General features: G+C 38.4%; 2 protein-coding genes and 1 pseudogene across 2 annotated transcripts in view; 1 reads left to right on the top strand and 2 right to left on the bottom strand.

Moving 5' to 3' along the window:
• Window positions 1-1,981: 1,981 nt before the first annotated feature.
• LOC129367567 (5-hydroxyisourate hydrolase-like) lies at window positions 1,982-6,340 on the bottom strand (annotated as a pseudogene).
• A 1,119-nt stretch (window positions 6,341-7,459) lies between these two features.
• Window positions 7,460-14,241, bottom strand: cep41 (centrosomal protein 41). Its single transcript, XM_055042102.1, has 11 exons — window positions 14,112-14,241; window positions 13,761-13,824; window positions 13,035-13,082; window positions 12,838-12,899; window positions 12,556-12,628; window positions 12,084-12,228; window positions 10,261-10,424; window positions 10,123-10,190; window positions 9,917-10,031; window positions 8,487-8,702; window positions 7,460-7,779 (listed from the first exon to the last, which is right to left on the bottom strand). Exons 1-11 carry the CDS (start codon window positions 14,142-14,144, stop codon window positions 7,661-7,663), a joined length of 1,107 nt encoding a protein of 368 aa, XP_054898077.1. The 5' UTR covers window positions 14,145-14,241; the 3' UTR covers window positions 7,460-7,660.
• Window positions 14,242-14,844: 603 nt separating this feature from the next.
• poc1b (POC1 centriolar protein B) overlaps window positions 14,845-17,080 on the top strand; it is a 38,036-nt gene continuing 35,800 nt past the window's right edge. The window contains exons 1-2 of the mRNA XM_055039307.1: window positions 14,845-15,052; window positions 15,892-15,976. Of these exons, the coding sequence (XP_054895282.1) occupies window positions 15,038-15,052; window positions 15,892-15,976 (100 nt within the window). The 5' untranslated portion in view covers window positions 14,845-15,037. The remainder of the gene's footprint in view (window positions 15,053-15,891; window positions 15,977-17,080) is intronic.

The raw sequence follows: 17,080 nt of genomic DNA, 5'->3' as shown, positions 1-17,080 counted from the left end.
AACATATCCTTTACACAAACAAAAAGGGGCTGCTACTGAGAAATCTTGGAAATGGCTTGAGAAAGATTTACTTTTCAGGGCTCTCTTCAGCCAGAGCACCAAAGCAAGAGGTCAGGATCTACCACATCACACAGAATCCAGCATGCAGGCCAGCTCAAGATGCAGACGTGAAGCAGTGCAGCACACACAGTTAAAGGTGTGTGGCTGTTAGGAACACACACAGGGATGGCACAGACCGAAACCCTCACCAAACCTCCCAAACACAGAGCAGAAGGCAGGAAAACGCTTCTCGGCTCATGAATGTAACATCAATGGATGGATGTTAACGAGTCCGGTAAGGTTAAAAACATCAGAGACTAGATCCAGTTTATTCTGACCAAATATTGATTTGAAACAACAAATAAAAAGTTCTACACACAAATTCAAATTAACTGTGGTTTTCCTAGCAGATTGTGCCATTTCACAGTAAAATCAATTAACCTTGAGAACTTCAGTTGTTAAAAAAATGCCATCTATAGAAAATATGACTTCAAAGAAACTTTACTGTGTGATTTAATGTCTTTTTGAAAGTCCTGCTCTTCCTGACACTGAGGAGGAACTGTGCCTGGGAGGCGGGGCTTGGCCTATCCAGGCCTTTTGTGCAGCTCAATGGTTGCCATGGAGATGAAAGGATTTCATGCCTGAAAGAGTCAAGATACTATTCCAGGCATGTTTATGATGAGAAAATGACATTATATCATGACGTGAACTTACTTTAAGGGCAAGTATTTGACCTGCTACTTGCCCTTAAAACAAAACCCAGCAGATTGGAGGATTCCCTCTTCCTTAATGCGCGTGCAGTGACAGTGAACAGTCACTTGCATTGTGTTGTTGCTGCCTTCGCAGTGTAGCGCCATAAGGTTGGGCTCTTGAATCCTATTCTCATTCTTGGGGCGTATATTCAACACGTCCCAAAAATAAGCAGCTCAACAACAGCGTCCTAGAAATTTCACCCAGAGGATGTTACCCCTTTAAGGTACTCAGGTTGTATATTTAGGACATCTGAGATGGAATTTAAAGTTTATGAATAATTTATCATATGTAAAATATGTACCTGAAAGCATAACTACTAATAAAGAGTGAGGAAAAAAAAACTTTAATCAGGAGCTGAGGTTAACTTAGCAAAACAAAGTGATTGGTGAAACAATGCAGAACTCAGGAAGCTCAGCAAGCAGAGGAGGACGCCGCCGCCATGAAACCACCAGCACCACCACCGGCACCACCACCGGCACCACCACCGGCACCACCACCGGCACCACCACCGGCACCACCGGCCCTCTGCAACTGGAAAGGAAATAACACGACTGGTGGAGTTACAAACCACCAAACCAAATAGAGGAAAACAGAATACGCATTTCACAACGTAATAATTCAGCAAAAATATATCAAATAACTTCTTAAAAATAAGAAACAGAACAAATGTCAGTCCAAACAAATAGCTCTAAAAATAGATACAAAAACATTCTCAACATAAGAAAATTGGACAGGATGCAAACACAAAATCAATAAAGTATTTATAATAGCAATCAAAAGTGTCGGTTTATACACATTCCCAAACTGCCACAGCAATCCCTCATACTGAGCATGTAGGGCCAGGCGAGGCAGTGTGTGGAGTCTGGAAGGTTGTGTCTATGTGGTGCTGGCGTTTCCCCGCCTTACCTTAGGTCTCCACCAGAGGGAGCACCGGAGCTCAGAAGCTGCTGTTCTCCACTAGAGGGCAGTGTATGCAGGTTTTGGACACATGAGGTGCAACTCCGTCCTTTTTGACGCAAGAGTGTTTGTCTTGGAACTCGGAGCCCTCTGCTATGTGTTGATTGGCCTCTCTAAACTGAATGTGTGTGTGTGGTTGTTTGTCTCTGCTGGAGATAAACACCAGCCCCCCCACCGAGCAAAAACTACCAAAATCGATAATTTTCTAATAAAATAAATAAATCAATCAAAACACGAAAGACAGAATTTATTCAAAAAGAGAGTTACAGCTACTTCTGAATTGTAACTTTATGCTTGTTTCTATGAGAAGACCAGCATAATTACCATACAGGTTGGAAATAAAATAGAAAGAAAAGAACACATGGCCTCCATACATGTTGCAGCAACACCTGGGTCCTGCATGCTGCAAGCCTTAAATGGACTTCATTTGTTGTCTCAGCTGTATCTCACGTCTGTCGTCTTTAGGAAACAGTTGCAGAAGGTCCCTCTGGGATTTTAAATTCTCCAATGCAGATGCCCTCAGATCCTGCAGCTCTTCTCTTTTAGTAAACGAAGCTAAAGCATAATCTGTTACACAGTTGATTCATAACTGTGCACACTGTATTCTGTGCCAAACCAAACAACAAGAACCAAGAGGTGAAGGGATCAGGGGCCAGAAAAACCTAAATGTAGCAAGACACAATATCGCTAAAATGCAAATGTGACAGCAGTTTAGGCCGTCTACCACGTCAGAGCTTCAGTTCCCTCTGTGGGTGCTGTAGGAGAAGGGGCTCAGCAGCAGAGGGAGATTAAACTTCTGTGCTGGGTTCTGGATGGTGAACACAGTCTGGAAAAAAACAGAAGCACAAAGTAGAGGAACAAACGATGAATTATAAGACCATTTAGTCAGCTCCATACAAACAAACCTCATATTGACCTAGTTCTTTAAGGGTCGTATTTGTTTCCCAGTCACATTGTGCCATTTTATATCACAGTCATGTAACTCTACCTTCGGCTGTTATAAAGATGCGCTGTCTCTTTAAGAAGCTTCCATCACTGTGATGACTGCCTTCAGCACAACATCACAACAATGTTTGTCTATTATGCTGTCTGCAGGAGCTCAGATGTCCTGGTGTTTGCTAATTGCTGCTGTTGCTAGTCTGAAGGAGCTGAGTATGTAAAGCATGGAGGAGGGCTGCTCTGTGAGGCTGAAGCTGGACTGCAGCTCCAAGGATGACCAGCGTGTCATTCTCTTGCTTGTGCCAATTTATCCTGTATGCAGGGAGTTGAATACTTACTTTCCCATAAAATATAAAAATACAACATTTATACCATGGCAGCTCATCCAAAATGCTGCTACCAGACCAACTTCTGAACATGGTTGTCCTGTTTGTGAAGGGAAAAGGTGCCTTGATGAATTTTAGAGTAAACCCTGAAACCCTCAGCATTGAGTCAATAAGCCATCAACTCAATGCTGTCAGGCTCAGAGCAAAACAACAGAATGCAACATTGAGTTTCAATACTGCTGTGCTCTGGAATCAACTCCCTGAAATAAAAAAATCTGCTGATTTAAAAAAAATCTAGACTGAAATTAGATTTTTATTTTTTTAGTTTAAAGCCGTTTTACAGACTTGGAGAAATTCTACTTACACAGTTTTTTTCTTTTTCTTTTTTAAACAGCATTTTCTTCATCATTGTAAACTTGAATTTCATTGCTATCCTTTTTAAGACATCATGTTTATTGCTGTTTTCTCAGTGGATGAAGAGATGCTTTCAGGAAGGTTACGTTGTGTATTTGATATTATTTTGCCATAAGGTCTTAATCCATAGCTCTGTAGCAGAATTTTGGTGTCAGCAAAGTGGCACCGGACCAAAAGTGTGAGGATGTAGATTTTGGTCCCTGGGTTGTCTTCCTTCCCTGATTGATTCCAGCTGTCTCTTGTTTCCTTGTTTTCCTTCCTGTGTATTTAATCTCACCTGTGTCCCCTGCTTCCTCCCAGATCCTGGTCATTAATCTCATTGTCTAGAATCTGTTCCAGTGTATTTTAGTTTCCCTGGCTTTCTGTTTTCTTGTTTGTTAAAATCATCACTTTCTGCTTCAACCAGTCGTATCAATCCTCACCACCATTTTTTTCATTTATTTATTTTTTGCTGAGAAATGTCTGGTTCCAAGTTTATTCTGAATTACAAGTGAGTAATATGAATCTCATTGGAACTCACCTCCACACAGGGGTAGAATGACGTCTTTCCCAGTCGCTCCCAATATAAACCAGTCTCAAAATGCAGCTTGTACATGCCAGGGATGAAAGCTTCCTGACTGACAGCAGCCATCTTCATTTGTTGTTCTGAAAGATGAGATGGAAATCTCAAATAAAATCAATATGACATTTCCAACACCGAATGTAGTTCAAAGAAAACAACTGAATCAAATGGAGTAACAAAAAATGAATTAAATTCATTTTCAAAGAGAGATAAACACAATAAAATCCTACCCAACACCGATCATAGTCCAGATCATCAGGTTGGTGTCAAGTCGATGCAAGCTCAGGGCGATCTTGGCGCCAGGGACTCCATCACTTGTGTTCACCATGTAAGGGGTCAGAGGGCTGGACTGTGCTGCTGCCATGTTCTGATGGAAACCAGGTTAGTTCTTCTTCAATCTATTGGTACATGAAGTCTCATGTATTTGTGAAGTGCATTTCAGCAGCAAGGTGGTTCAAGGTGCTTTACATGATTAAAAATGTAATAAGCCATTATGAATGAAGAAACAAATATTACATTTGATCAAATATGGTCATCAGTTCTAATTAATCAAGGGAAACTCTGAACAAATGGAGTTTGAGCTTTGATTTAAAAGAAACTTTAAATCAAAGCTGTTGTTAGCGACAGATAATTGAAACAGTTTAGACATTAACATTGAAAAAGAAGCAGAGTTCGATGAAAATGCAACCTCAGACAAAAATCAAACAGGAGTTCAATGCATGCTCATTTTCAATACTTATTAACAGCACTTTAGCAAACGTCTGACATTGTATTATTTCTAGACATTCCGGTGACTTATAAGGCTTAAACTACAATAAACATTTACAAATTCAAAATGTTATGGGCTACCACAGAAATCTTACCTGTGAGCAAACTTCCTCTCTGCAGCAGCAATTTCCATGTGATCCCAAAAGACATCACACCATTGGTATAATGAATTACCTCTCGCCTGCTGCTTGCAGACACAAAGCATACATAGCAAACAGTCCTGGTGTCAAAGGTTGTCCTGAGTCTCATGAATCATTATAACCAGCCTAAAGAGTGCAGATTTTCCCCAGTCAGCAAGATTGATCCACTTGTCCATTAAGACTTTTCAAATCTGCCTACTGATAAAGTCTGATGTAATTTAAGCACCACCAAGCAAATATTACATGATGATGACTGGTTTTCTTTTTTCTCTTAAGTGAAAAAACATTTTACAGCCGGACCGTGAGAGTTTCTATACAAAAATCTTCTCAGTTTCTATGCTCATTGTAAACATAGCATAGTTAGACGTTCCATGATTACAGTTTTGGGAATTGAAATGTGCCAGCCAAGATCTTTACCTTTTTCGGTCTGTTGTAACTCGAATGAAACTGCTTACAGCAGTCAGTCGGTGTGCTTAAAAAAAATAAGCAAAAAATTTTTAAGAAAACATTTAAATGTGTTTGATGTGCCGTTGTTCCTTTTTTATATCATTACTAAGGGTTGCTGTTTGCTTTGGATCATCATTCACTTGTCCTCTGCTGTTATCAGTGAGGCTCTCAGTCATGCATTCCCAGTATCAGATTTCCCAGTCCCTTGTTTTGCAGTTTGACAAAACATTTTCTAATTAGGACGGGTTCAGGCAGCAGCTGTTGGCTTCAGGCTGCGAAAGACAACATTTATTTTGATGACAAAACATCTCATATGCAAAAAATGACTTCTATCAAAATATTTAAATACATAAAGTATTTTTTTTCATGGAAAATACATTTACATCACCATAGGTACCACAGGATCCCCATTTTGAGTATGTAGGCTTTTTACTCTCCTAATTTCCCCAGTCATACAGCCATACAATTTACTCAGTGAGTCTTCAAAACAGAGACTATTATGCGGCCCTGTGCGCAGCTGTGAAAACATAATGAAAGAAGCCAGATTGAAAAAAAATGTGTGATAAGGAACTACTAATCATGAAGTTATACAATCCATTGGTATAACTTCACGATTTTTAATCTCTGATCAAGCGTTAATGTGATAAATATTGCTGCCATTTTTGTTTTGTTTTTTGGAATCCAGTCAGTACTTTTGTTACAAAAACAAAGGAACAAACAAAATTATACAATTTATTTAATCTAAAACCAGGCCAACTCTGATTGAATTCAATTCAATGTAATTCAGTTTGTCAACATACCAGGCTGCTTTCCACTGTGATCAGCCTCAGCTGCTGTTCCATCTTTTACGGTTGATCATTCTTTTCTTAGTTGTTGCTTATTTATTTAGGTTATTTGATGTGTTTAGTTCTCTCACTCAGCCTGCCTTCTGCTCTCCCCCACAGCTCCATCCAGTGTACTGGTATCGTCTAAGGGAGCCTTACTGCCCTCTGGTGGATGTAACTAAAATAACATCCAGTGGCGGTAAATAGGAATAGAAATAGACTCAAACACTAAACAGCGTCTTTAGATGGAGATGACACCATACAAAGTCAATGAATGTATTAAAATGTATCTATTCTACAAATTGTAGTTTAGATAAAATAATTTTCATATTTTTATTTTTCATTAGGACTCGGCAGAACTCTACATCCACCTCCAAACCCACCTGGCCGAAACATTTGAAAATTAAATAAATAAATAAATAAGTCTCATAAATAAATGTAAATTGTAAAGTATTACCTTTTGATGAATGTCACTAATTCAGACTTATAAGGTGTTATGTCAATGTCAAAGCAAATAGTTTACCCTCTGATGAAATAACAGTCTTAAAGATTTTTTTTTTCACAATGTGTTTATTATGCAATGAAACAATTACGTTCCAGGAAAAAAAAATTTTAATTCATTATTCATGAATAAAATTATGCACCCACTTCATTTAAGTTAAACAAAACTTGTTGCAACAAAGGCTGGAAGAAATTCAGATTTTTAATAAAATGCACTCTGCAAAGAATGAATGTGAAAGTATTTACAGAGAACAGAACTAAAGACTAAAGTGAACAAACGCACAAAGGCCCCAGACAATGAATACTGGATGACAGAAAAAACCTTTTGTCATCCTGATTCTCAGTGTTACTCCAACCACAAAAACAGCTGCAGCTATTGCACATCACGGCTAGTGGTGTATGTTGATGGAAGTCTGCAATGAACCACTAAAAGAACAACTAAACGTTTCTAAGCAACCAAGTCAGGCTCTATTAAAACATATATTCGCCTCATATGATACAGTAATTCACAGCATTTTCCTGATTCCCATCAGCATTCGTTAGTGAAACTGTTTTAGAAAAGCCATAGCTGAACAAAAAAAAAACTGATTAGAATCAGAGTGCAAACAGGCCTTTTTCACAGATGAGGCACAATGCAAAAGATAAAATAATTAAATACAGAATAGTAATTTAAACAGGTTAAAGTCATCAAGGAACATTTTGGCTATATGTTGACAGCAAATTTCATTTTTAAAACTATATACGAGTACTCTACCTTATCAGTTGTGGTTGGGATGGTTTGTTCCAAAATTGCAAAAGAGCTCATTTATTTGTGGATAAAATGAGCAGCAGTGATGAAAAAAACAAAGCAGCAACATTGGAAGCCAATGGAGCCTCTTGGAAGTGGTTTGCTCACTGCAGCCAGAAGCAGCAACACAAATCTTGAGGAGGCTTTCTGATGGAGGTATGCTTGTTGTTTGAGGATGAGAGGCGGGGCAGAGAGGTGGAGGGTCATTTCCAGGGTCTGCTGTTCTGAACTCTGGAGCTCTTTTTCTCTGCTGCGGAGGAACTCTGATGGCTGGAGGCCGTGGACCGGCCGCTGCTGGATATCGTGCGACTGGACAGCTGACCTGCATGACGCAAAAAAAACAACAACAAAAAAAACATAAATTGAAGTTCCTTAACGCAAAAAGCTGTTTTATGCCCTACAAATTTGACCTTTAATCTGAATTTTATAGAGTTTGCTTCAAAACTTTTACAGCAGACAAAGCTTTTTAATGAACAAATAAATGCTAAGTTAATTTATCAATATCTATTTATTGATAAAAAGGGATGCATCAATAAATCAGTTGGACAAGAAATTGGTCCTAATTTATGTAATTTTAGGAGATAGGTTGATGCTTACACGAGAAACTGATCTTTTACCCTGATTTTATCTTCACATAATCACCATCTTGAAATAATGGCTCAAGTCATTTTGTGCCTAAAGCGATTTCGGCAAAAAAAAAAAAAACAAAAACAAAAAAAACCCAAAACAGAACATACACTTTTGGCAAAAATGACTTAGACCATTTGTTTTAGGAAGGCGACAATATGCAAAGACTGCATTTATCAACATTTTAGCCAAAAAGAAGAAAAAAAAATCGGAATGGGTGCACACTTAATTAGTGGCTCAAAAACTTACAATAAACTGAAACTCTGCATTAGAAATTATTTCTATACTGGAGACCTTAAGTAAGTCTTTCTGAATGCTTTCCGCTAACCCTCACATTTCTAATTTTACCTTAAGTTTCTTTATTATATTTCTTTTTTAGTTTCTGACTGGTTTCAGTCTTACTGGTTGAGTAATTGGAGATGATCAACTCCTCCATCTGCTCCTGGATCTTTTCCAGCTCATCCAACGTAAACCTCCAGCGTTTCTCGACCTCCTGCGCTGATTGCCGGAGCACAGATGATTTCCTCGCCTTGGAGGATTTGGAAGCGGACAAGCACGACTCTGGAAAGGAGCCGGTTGTCATTCCGCTTGGAAACTTCTGGGCGATTACCTTGAGACCTTGGAGAAGAGGAAAGAGAAAAGCATTGATCCTTGGACATGAAGATTGCTCAACTAAAATATTGGTTTAGGATTGGGGGAATCCAATAGTTAGATGAAAAAGGTGCAATCTGAGAAAGGTAATAAAAAAACAAAAAAAACTTTAAGGAAATGCCCGCTCATGAATCACTTAAATGCTGCATGTTTATGAAAATAGGAACTGGTTATTGGTCATATTAAGCACAGTCAAGCTAAAGAACATTGTGTTTTATCACATAAGAGATGATGCAGACATAACTTAATAATTTTTTTTGCTTGGTAATTAGTCATATTTAGGTCTAACACACTAGTGTCAGGCAGCCTGACACTGACAGCAGGATCTCACATGAACAGCCAACACATGTCTGTACTAAGTCTTCAGAAAAAACTTTTATTTACTAAGAGACTAAATCTGCATCTGTTTAGTTGGGAAAACTGCACCATCATTTTCTGAAAAGATGCTTTTACAAACTCACTGTTCAGTGACAAACGTGTAAACAAGATTACAGAATGTTTGCCATTTAATGTGTAATTAGACATGCAGGTAGAAAAAATAATTACTTGAAAAACTGCTAAGGATGTGAGAGAGAAAAGAAAAGTGTGTGTGTGTTTTTGCATTTGATACATTGTAAGGGCTATTTTCCAAACTCTTACCATGTTGTGGGGCTCACCAGCTCCCTGTGGGACGGAACAATTGGTATTTCGGGGTAAGCAGTTAAGTTTTGGAGTAAGGTGAGTTTAGGCTTAGGGCGAGGCTATAGAAATAAATGAAAAATGAATGGAAATCAAAGTCCTTATGAAGAAATGTGTGCAAGGCGTAGCCATCTGACAAACTCCCAGCAAAGAGAGCCATCATTACTGAAACTGATTCAAAAGTTGCTTTTGTAACTTGGAAAGTTCTAGTTCCACTGCTAGACTATTCCACTTATAACAAGACTTTTATCTCCATATTATTAGTGAAATGATCTGCCAGTAGAACTGGAACTTTTTCATCAATATTACAGAATTGTTGAGTTCAAACAAGCTCCTACATCTTGCTGAAAAGTTACTTGTAAGTTAGCTTCGTCATATCTCCAATATGGTAGGACATTTGCACATGAAACTAGACCACAAATACTTGGTAAGATTTTGCAGTGTACTAGTGATTCTGAGACTCAGTTGGTTTTGTGAAAGATAAAAAGATGGCCAGCTCTTACCCCCACACAGCATGAAGAGATTTTCGAAGCCCCGCTCACACATGGTGGTAGCCGCCAGGCTGGCTATTCTCTCATCATCATCGTAGACGATGATGATTTTCCCCAGAGCATTTTTCTACAAATTGTTAAGGTGTCAAATGGAAATACATCGTAACATAGAGAAGAAAATAAAAAATAAATATGCATGCCTGTTTTTTTTAGGATACATATTCCAGCACTTCCTTGGTGTAGGGATTCATAGTTCGAGACAGCGTGGCGATGGGAAAACTGTGAGCTGCAGGAAAAGCAGAGGATCAGAAATAGAAAATGTTTTATTGAACAGAGAGGAAGTGTCCACCACCCACCACTGATGATGTGGCAGTGGTCGTACTGGTCGCGGTCGCGTACGTCCAGCAGCAGGTAGGGGCAGTCCGGGTAGGGCGTGTCGACATAGGAGAGGCTGGACACGGACTCTGCCGTCCTCTGACGGGGCCTTTCCACGTTCAGCTCTCCAACGCCGCTGATAACGCTGAGAGGAAACAACCCAGGCAAAAGCTTTTCAGGCTTTTCAGGTTCAGACCAGAGAATGTCTGTGCTGTGTCAAAACGGCCCAGACATATACCAAGATAGAAATGTCTGTCAGGTACTTTCCAGGTTATGTGACAGAAATTCAGCTATATTTTCCTTCCACTTCTTCTAAATTCTAGCCAGCAGAGGGCACTGTTTAAAGAGTGCATGCAGGTTTTATTGCACCTTTTAAACTTTGCTGTAGAAATAAGTCATAGGATGAAGCAGAAGGTCACCCAGCCTCCCCTTTATGCATGTTTACCCCTTAATGGCTCTACTTCCTGTCTCCATCTGTTCTCCCTGCAAGCTGACGCTGACCGAGCAGTTCTATCATTACAATGGCCCCGTCTGTCACCCTCTCAGGTGTCAGATACAGTTACTCTCCTGGGACACAGTTTCTAGGTGAATAGGGTGGAGATACAGGTGAGGAAGCTTTTGAGAAAGGTTTATGTCTGTCCACTGGGGAATTCTGTTGTTAGAAAGAGAGCTGCACTAAAGCTACAGACATATGGTGGCTTAACCTGAGGTTGACATGTTAGGGTCAACCTCAATCACACAGGGGAGGCTGTGTGACACTGAATATTTGGGTTTTATGACAATGTTTGCCCACTTTTCAGACATGATACTGGTAGGACTTTTGATCATCTTTTCCAAAATGTAGCCACACCTAAAAGATATGTTTATTAAAGAGGCATTAATTATTATGCATGTTCCAGCCACATGGCATAATTTTATATCTCAATAACATAACTATGTTACCTTCAGTTGTTATAAAATGGTGCATATGTCAAATATTACATAAAATTAATTTGTCATTTACCACCTTGAAAATGTCACTTTAAAAACTGCTGCTTTTTCTGAAACTCCAAAACTCCATCCTCAGGAAGTCATTACAATATGGCTCCTGTATCAACCCTTTCACAAAGGTTTTATCATCATTTCACTGAGAAGTAACTCCTATAATGAGGTCACTAGATGCACAATTCCACCAAGTATTTGCTAATTGCTGCTGGCTAGTCTTAAGGAATTGAATGGGGGAGCAGCAGGGCAGAGCTGCTCTGTGAGGAAGAAGGTTGGAAAATTCCAGCTCGGAGGAGGAGCTTCGTTGTCAAAGGTGGAGCTATGCCCATTCAGCTGTTTTGCACAGCTGAATGGTTGCCACGGGAGACAAAAGGATTTCTAAACATGCATAAAAGAATCAGGGCAAGACTCCAGTTACATTTTTGATTTTCATCATTTTATAACATGATGAAAAGCAAAAAAGGTCAATTTTACATAAATTTATAACATCAAACCAACAACTTCACACCTGCTCATCAATTCACTGGCTGCAGTGGTGAAAAGTCTATTAACAATTAACAATGTTAAGTGTATAGAGAGCTGTCTAGAGCTGAAACGATTCATTGTAATTAACTGAGTATTTTAAAAAAGAGCCAACTCATTTAGTAATCGATTATTCTCTAACTGCAGTATGCAGACTCTAAAGAACAACACATACTGAGCGGTATTTGAGCATCCTCTATTAGCGATGGTACAGTGCTAACCTATGGGTCTGCTGTGGCTCGACCAATCACAGTAGGGTTCGGTAAAGTTCGCAGCATCCCTATAGACTGCTCATTACCTGAGGAGCGTTGACCTGGCGGTGTGGCAGCCATCCCTGCGGTCTCCTGCGTTGTGTTGTTGCGACAGAGGCAGCTCTAGCGACAAGCCGTTGACCCGCTCAGACTCACACTCCAGGTCTGCCTCAGAGATGACTGACAGACCGTCTGCAAGGCAGTTGAGACATCATGGCGCTAACTTAGGGGTGGCCGATCTGGACTAATAATCTATCTTTTGGTACTATTGTGATAATAAAAATTAGGTTTCAAAGGCAATTTACTACTTATTTTTTAGGGGGCTGTGACTGCAAGGGAAAGCCTTCACAGCACCACAAACAAGAACTGTTCCAGAAAAATATTTCCATTTGAAACAGGCTTCTTCAGAAGACTTTTTAGTTAAAATATAGCACTAAACTATAACTGTACTTCATCATGTTTTCAAATTTACTGAAATTTGCTAATGCTCTTATGGATAATAGTAGCCTAAAGTGTTACCTTGTTGGGTGTTGATTGATTCATCATTGACCTCGCTTTGATCCCCATCTGAAACAGAAGCCACCTGAAGTACCTAGGTGGAAAACACACATACACACACAGATAAATTAGATCATACCCTATGAGGAAACGATAATAAACAGCCATCAGTCTGCAGATCATCAATCAACTGATCTGATAAATTATTAATGTCCAAAAATAAACAATTAATAATTATGTTTTCATTCTATCACCTAAATAAGAAAAAAAAACTGCCTCAGCTGTTGCTGCATTGATCCTCACCAGCTGAGCAAAGGTCGTCACCTTTAATCTCTTGAAGATTTCGCCTTTTCGATACCTGTAGTCTTAAATAGCAGAGGACAAAGAAACATAAAAAAGAAATGTTAGTCTCATAAATTATAAAGCTTTAATAACTCAACTTTAAAGTAAACATAAAAAAGAAACAAAAAAAAGTCATGTTCTTGGATGTGATTTCTTACTTTTTCTCAGCTCCTCCAGTCTTTCCATGTACTTTGTTTTGCTCGATCCTACAGATGACAGCAGAGAACGAAGGAAAAAAAAAAATCAATGTTTCTGAGAGGAGGAGCAACAAAAATGCAGTTGCCTTAGAAAGAAGCCTCTCTTTCTATTCTAGGGTTGTATATGGAAGGTCATTTCAGCCATGAAAGAAAATATAAGTCCAGCAGAAAGTAATAATTGCAAGACTAAAAAGTCACAATCAACATTCAATGTCTTAAATATTTTATACAAAGCCATAATTTTGAAGAAGAAATAATTATGAAATTCCAAAACAAAATGATATAAAATACATTTGAGACAGAAAGTCATAACTATGGGATAAAAAGTCATAATTATAAGATTCAGCATCATTACATAATTATGGCGATAATTATGCAATGATGATGCGTTTCTGTTGGAAATTATTTCAAATTTGAATGACTTGGAATTATGTCTTTGTGGTTTGCAAATTTGAATATTTGCAAACCATAAAGACAAGAAAAATTCAAAAATTGCCGCACTGCCGATTTATTGTTGTTTGTTGTGTTTACAAATAAAAATAATACGGATATGCTGTGTTAAAGTTGGAGTACAATAATTCAAAGTGCACTATAAATACATTTTTATGTTGTCATTATACTAAATGTTTCAGCGAATTTTATTTTTTACCACAACATGTCATTCTGCATCTGAAATGGTAAACATACCTGTGTCCAGCCTGGTTTTGATATGGGCATACTTTTCATTTCTGGGTATCCTTTTCTGCATGTACTGTGGAAAGGAGAGAATCGAGCTGTTAAATGCTTTGTATCAGCTACGAAACATGAAATCGGAGCATTTTTGGGGGACACCCAGCTGCCTATTGAATATGATCAAGCTAACGGTGGGCTACCGTTGATATGGAAACATAACCTAGCTAACTTGTTAGCATGCTTGCTTCGCTAGGTTATATTTTTTTCAGTTCGCCGCTATATTTGCAGTGTGGGAGAGAGATTTAACTGAGAGGTCTACGCTAGTCTGTTTAATAAAAAAACAAACCTCGTATTTTCTGACTTTACCTCGTTTTTGCCGATGCCCCGAGTCAGCGACATATTTTCAAATCGAAATGCGAAACAGCAGCTTCCACCCTCAGTAAAGCCAACGTTGATTCGCTACAAGTCTTCCAGAAGCCAATCACAGCATCGCTTTCTCCTCGGAGCAGTCTGGCCAGTTGCTAAGCAGCGAAAGACGCTCTACCTTTATGACGTGCGGCATTCAGGTCCCCTCGGTCTGTAAGGTCCATATGTTTTCTGCAGAAAACTCATTTTTGATTGTATATTTTGTTTAAAGCTTGTTTAATACAGGTGGGTGTATTCCAATTAAATCACCAGAAAAAAATTAAATACATCTTTTGATATACCTTTATATGTCTTTCGATCTTCAATAACTACTTGAAGAATCTAAATGAGTTGGAACGACATTTAATTTCCATTTAAAATTAATAAAACATATTTGAATTGAAATTGTTTTTGTTTTTTTTCATTGAAAGAACCTAATAGACAGCATTGAAATATTACCACAATTAAGTGATAATACAAGAACTGTCATTGTAGTTTTAATGAAAACTAATGACTTCAGTTTTGTGCAATTAAATGTTTTGCACTGGCACGGAAATTTCCCACTTCCAAATAAATACTGCGAACGAACCTTTTCAACTAACTCGACATAAAGCTGCCCGGTGTCAGGCACTTACTTTGGGTTTAAAGCTATGATTTGAGAGGCAAAACGAGAATTCTGTAACAAATAAAAATTCTTTCCATTCGAAATTGATCAGTGCGGAGATTCCTTGAGTCGCTTTAAAAGCATCACGTTGTTCCTTCTCTGGGCTCGACCCGTCAGGTCTGACGCGGTCATTGCGGGCGCTGCGTTGACAGTCATGGAGGAGCGGCGCAGCGGGTCTGTTCAAATCACCAGATAACGTCAGTTCGCTCTGGTACTGTCTAAAATGGGATCTGTTATGGTGAGTGGCCCGGTTTGGGTGCCTTTCTGTCAGGTTCGAGAGCAGTTAGCGCAGACACGCAGAACTCTCGCCGGTGGCGGGCAGGACAGTTGCTAGCTCTGTCGGCGCTAAGACGATTTCCAGAAAGGAGTTGTCAGAAACATCTTTCTAAGTTCACGGAACTCCGCCATTACTTTCTCATGCATGATAATCACTTTAATGTGACCGATATGAAAGCCTGCACTGTGTATTCAAATAGAAACAAACACCGTGTTTTGAATTAAAATAGTGTCAACACAAGAAGGCTGAACAGCGCTGGTGGGAAGTAAAGCAAACTATAATTGGTTTATATTTGGCCTGGTGGTTTAACTATGAGCTGCAGATATTCTATGAATAACACCGTCTCTTACAGATTTCCTATCTACACTTAGAACAGAATACTTTAATGTTAAGAATGTCAATCACAGAGTATGATGCCACCACCGCCATGCTTCAGTGAGGGCAGGGTGTTTGCACTTTGGTGTTTCTGATGCGCCATACATATATTTTGGAAATGTGTGTTTTGGGAGGTCTAGACTCAATATTGCTTTAAATATGTGACTAGTTACTCAATCAGATTATTGCTGCTTTTTGTTTGTTTGTTTTTCTGTTGATTTATGCAAAAAAAAAAAAAAAATCTGTGCCAAAATACAATTTCATGTTGTAATTTTTTAAGTCCCTGAAACTTGATTTTGAACACTGGTGTGTACACTTTTGAGTAAAACGGTACAATGCTGAGCCAGGGAAATGCAAATGTTAATAAAGAAAGGAGGAAAAAAGTCAGAATTTGATATTTCTGCCACTGGGCTTTCTCTTCACAGGACGATCCGACTCTTGAGAGACACTTCAGGGGACATAAAGATGTTGTCACCTGTGCAGATTTCAATCCAAACCAAAGCCAGCTGGGTAAATGCTTGGACTAATAGACTTGCAAACCATTACATGCTTTACTGTTTTCAAATACAATTCTTTTTTTCTTTTTTTTATTTCCATCGATAGCCTGGTTGATGTGTGGTGTTCAATGAATCCAGTGAAATTATATTCAAGTACTATTCAATAGTACTTTAATATTCTATAGTATTTTATTTGTGTCCCTAGGAATGACTTTGTGTGGCCCTCAACCACAGTTCAAGAATGGCATAAATTTGATTTGGCAGCTCCGATGGCTCCTGGAGACCCAAAAATGTTTTAAGGATGGGAGACTTTTCAAAAAAGATAAGCTTGATAAATTTAAAAATTCCTAAAATGTAAAATGTAGATAGTGGCTTATTATCAATCACACTTTTCCTTTTAATGTAATTTGACAACAAATAGGATCACAAACAGACTTGGGCATCCCCATTTATTAAACATGGCTAAATGAAGTTAGAGTGAGAAAAGCCCTTTTCATTTTTCTGACAAATTACAGTCACATTTTCTACAGAAATCAGACTGCTTTGTTTTGTTAAAGTATAATATCTTTAGTTTATTGTTGAGAAGGTGAAAAGAAAAAATATAGTTCCTGCAATGTTACAAATGAGTATTATAATTCAGTTTTTACTTTCAGCTTGTATCCCCCATGGCAAATAGCCTGGACACTACCGCTCTATTTAGCTAACTGTCCATGGTTTACCACTATCTGAAATTCTTTAATGCATCTTCATGTGTGGAATGAAACGATGATGAGAAGTTTTTAAAAAAACATCAAAACATTAAAGACTCCCCCACTCACCTCCTTATTTTATATAAATAGTATTTTTATAATTAAATGTAACATAGTTATTTGATTGTGCTACAAAGTATCACTATAAGCCTGAAAAATACTTAGTACTGCCCCTTTAACTGATCATAGTTAGTTTGGTCATCTGTAGTTTTTCTATATTTCTCACAAAGTTCTGGATATTCTGGAAAAGTATGAAATTTGCTTTTATCAGTTTGCTGGTCTAAAGTGTCACCTGATGTCTGTGGTTCATTTGTTTTGTCCGCTTTGTCTTATATTTTTAAAGCATAGTTAAATTCCCCAGCTTTAAA

Source organism: Poeciliopsis prolifica, unplaced genomic scaffold (genome assembly GCF_027474105.1).
Source record: "Poeciliopsis prolifica strain line A6 unplaced genomic scaffold, Auburn_PproV2 SCAFFOLD001, whole genome shotgun sequence".
NCBI lineage: Eukaryota > Metazoa > Chordata > Actinopteri > Cyprinodontiformes > Poeciliidae > Poeciliopsis > Poeciliopsis prolifica.
Note: the sequence above shows the minus strand (reverse complement) of the source record. Positions and strands in the feature narration are given on the sequence as shown.